The sequence below is a fragment of the Oryza brachyantha genome, chromosome 9 (genome assembly GCF_000231095.2).
Source record: "Oryza brachyantha chromosome 9, ObraRS2, whole genome shotgun sequence".
Taxonomy (NCBI): Eukaryota; Viridiplantae; Streptophyta; class Magnoliopsida; order Poales; family Poaceae; genus Oryza; species Oryza brachyantha.
This window is the reverse complement of record NC_023171.2, coordinates 8945920-8949387: the sequence shown is the minus strand read 5'-3', so window position 1 is coordinate 8949387 and position 3468 is coordinate 8945920. Positions and strand designations below refer to the sequence as shown.

Here is a 3468-nt window from a genome sequence, read left to right as displayed (position 1 = left end):
TGACTGAGAATTATATCTGTAGCTACTATTGTTTTGCCTGCTTGTTTGTCCCCAATAATTAACTCTCGCTGACAGCGCCCTATGTTGTCATCGAATTGATAGCAATAAGCCCCGTTTGAAGGGGTTCAAATACAGAACGCCTGGGAATTATACCTAAAGCAGAGATTCAATCAAATTCTAAATCTATAATTTCGTCTATCCTATTAATAGGTTTAGCAAGAGCATTTATAACATGACAAAAGTAAGCCTCGCTCATGGGTATCTGAGCGATTCTTCTTGTTGCTTTTACAAAACTACCTTCTTGTATCATCAACCCATCGTCTATTAATATAATTCGAGCATTTTTGTATTCCAAATTAAGACCAATACCCCTAGTCCCTATCCAAATTCAACAAATTTGCCCGACATTATTTCACCAAGATTTATTATCTTATCGATAATTCCTTTTTTAAATTTCTTCCTATTTTATCTTTCAACCATCCTCCCACTCTCAATCTTTCTCATTTAATTAGGGGCATTTAGGGTATTTTCTTTGTTACTAGATTGTCTTCAATTCTAGAAACACACTTGATATGAAGGTAGCAACTATTTTTTTTGCAATTTTTCAATCATCATCTTTATAGTTTAGAAAATAATCTAATTTTGTGATGGTTTAAGTTTGACCACAACTTAGGTTCTTTTTTCCGGTATGAGCAACTGTGGGTTTTCTTGGACACGTCTTTGAAGTTACTAAACCACATGTTTTATGCAAAACTATTTAATATAAAAGCTTCTCATATAATTCAATCGTTTATACCCTTTAATAGCTATAATAAAAATTTGATAATCCTTCAATCCCCTTAATGCTAGTTTTCTCAAACATCATCTTATATGTCGTGGTTGTATTTTTCTTGAATAAAAAATGTATTTATAGGATGACACAGTTACGGAAATATGTTTATATGAAATGAATTACATATGCCTATGGAGAGAACAAACGGTTTTAGAACAAACCATTTAATTTTTTTTTCTGGTTTTTTAAAAGCGATGGTTTTTATGTTACTTGGGATAGACAGATCACTCCACTTTTAAACAACGGAGATATAAACACGTGCCGGTAAGAAATATGACTAGTTCAGTTGGACGGGCGAGATGGACCGTTGGATCCCCCATCCGATGGTCCAGGCAGGGCAACTCCTTCGCCGCCACACGGTTGGACACACGCAGGGCTCGCTCTCTGAGAGCCCAACCCAAACCGTAGGTGAAACAAAGCCGTCGCCTCGCCTATCCAGATAAGGCCCGGCGCGCGCGCGCGCGCACGGCCACCTGCCGCGCAACGGCGCAAACCGAGCCTAAGCCACCAGTCCACCACCGATGGACGCCACCGCGTCGACATGCCGCCTCCTCCTCCTCCCCTCCGCCGCCTGCTCGACGCCGCCTCCCAGAAGGCAGCAATCCTTCTTCCTGATCCCCTCGTCGACGCCTCCCCTAGTCCGGCGGCGCCACTCGGCCAACCGGGCGAGGCTGCTCTGCCTCCTCCATGACGCGGTATGTCCCCGATCGCCACCAATCAGCTTCGTGCACTCGTGCCGCCGTCGTCGTCGTCGTCTGATCGACCGGTACTCGCTGCCGTGTTCTTGCCGTCCGTTTGCGTTGCAGCCTGCGCCCGCCGCCGCCGCCGACGACGAGAGCTCGCCGCTGTGGAAGCTGGCCGCAGCGCTGCAGTGCGGCGCCATCTGGGCAGCGGTAGGACCGAGCGGCTTTCTTTGCTTTTCGTTTGCTTCCCGGCATGGATGAACGGAGAATGACCGGCGCTACAGCGGGGTTCGCCGCGTGCCCGCGCCGTCCGTCCTTGTTGATCGATTGATCGCAGGTTGAGGCCCCGGCGGCGCTGGCGACCGTGACGGGCGAGGAGGACCTCGACATCCTGGGAATCCTGCCGACGGTGGCCGCCATCGCCTTCGTTTACCTGTTCGTTTTTCCGGTGAGCCCCGGCGGCGCGTGCAAGCTAGCTAGCTAAGCTAAGCTAAGCTAACCATTAATTGGTGATTTCTTGCAAGGTTAATTCAGAGTTTGTGTGTGTGATGTTCTGTTTCTGCAGCCGATTATCATGAACTGGATGAGGCTGAGATGGTTCAAGCGCAAATTCGTCGAGACGTACCTGCAGTTCATGTTCACCTATCTCTTCTTCCCCGGGTGAGTTGCTTCTTTTGCTTGCGCGTAAGAACAAAAAATGCGGGAACTTTGGGTCGTCAATTACTGAATTGTGCCGGGGAGCTTCGCAGGGCGTCGTAGTTTCTCACGAATCTCTAGCTCACCAAACTGTCCAAACGAATGATTGTTTGGTTTATGCAGGAAAAACGCCAAATGTGATATTTGTAAATAACAAATAATTTATGAATAAAAAATTTACATGTGTGTTTTTAGCGATTTAAAAGTTAATGCTGAAAATAAACTCCAATAGAAAAACCCTAAAATCTACTTCATATTTAATGTTAAAAATTCAAATTTTAGCTATAAACATATGAAAAGGTGAAATGCTCCCAACCTCACCAAACTTGTGAGAATCTATAGTCGTGGATGCTAAATTGAACCAGAAACTATAAGTGGGAAATTAAATTCAGTTTTCCCATATTTTCAATTGGTATATTCTTCCTAAAAACTTAAGCTTTCTATACAGAACATAGTTGTGCATTAATTATGTTTTAGTCTGAGTATATATTGAGCATCGCTGCGGCAAAAATAATCATTTTGCGATTGGTCTACCCCTCTCGGCAGAGAGGAAAAAATATTTTGCAGTGTTGAAGAGATATTATGAAGTAGTAAATTTTATGATAACGAATTTTAGTATAAAATTTGACACTCTCGATCCTTCTCGTGCACCATAATTTTTTCTGAAATAGAATGTAGTTTCATTTTGTTAAGGTGATCATCATCAATTCATCATATCACTGGATTAATGTGCATGCCCTCTGCTTGACTGTTTCTCTAAACCAATTAATCGTGAAACGCAAAATTCCGTTCTTGAACAATGTTTACCTTGCTGTGGATGTCCTATAACGATAATAGAATCGTATTAACAATAGTAGCATCTCTTCCATTTTGCAGGATGATGTTGTGGGCACCATTCGTCAACTTCAGGAAGTTCCCAAGGGACCCAACCATGAAGTACCCTTGGTCCAAGCCAAAGGAAGGCACACCGTTGTTCAAGGACAGATACCCACCAATCGAAACCTACAAGTGATCTCAGAGTGTATATACTACACCGTATTCTTGTCCAAGAAAAATAGCATTTCTTTGCATGGATCTGTAAGATATTGTGCCACATTAATCTTCTTGGATGTATCGAGCAAAGTAAGATCTCACATGAAAGAAAGGGAAATGATATATAATAATGCATATTATTGTATAGTATTCCCCAAGCATCCAAGCATATGGATCTTGTGCTTGAGAAAAAGATTGCTGGTGAAGTTGCAGATGTTGACAAAA

The 3468-nt window shown here is 43.0% G+C and overlaps 1 protein-coding gene across 1 annotated transcript; it reads left to right on the top strand.

Moving 5' to 3' along the window:
- The first annotated feature begins 1276 nt into the window (after positions 1-1276).
- LOC102702214 (NAD(P)H-quinone oxidoreductase subunit L, chloroplastic) lies at positions 1277-3468 on the top strand. Its single transcript, XM_040527652.1, has 5 exons — positions 1277-1527; positions 1639-1725; positions 1853-1963; positions 2081-2175; positions 3088-3468. Exons 1-5 carry the CDS (start codon positions 1354-1356, stop codon positions 3221-3223), a joined length of 603 nt encoding a protein of 200 aa, XP_040383586.1. The 5' UTR covers positions 1277-1353; the 3' UTR covers positions 3224-3468.

Bases quoted from the DNA above. Each gene is read 5' to 3' on its own strand.
- LOC102702214 (XM_040527652.1), top strand. From the start codon at position 1,354: ATGGACGCCACCGCGTCGACATGCCGCCTCCTCCTCCTCCCCTCCGCC. The intron at 1,528-1,638 runs GTATGTCCCCGA...TTTGCGTTGCAG, and splicing joins TCTGCCTCCTCCATGACGCG to CCTGCGCCCGCCGCCGCCGC. The intron at 2,176-3,087 runs GTGAGTTGCTTC...TCCATTTTGCAG, and splicing joins ACCTATCTCTTCTTCCCCGG to GATGATGTTGTGGGCACCAT.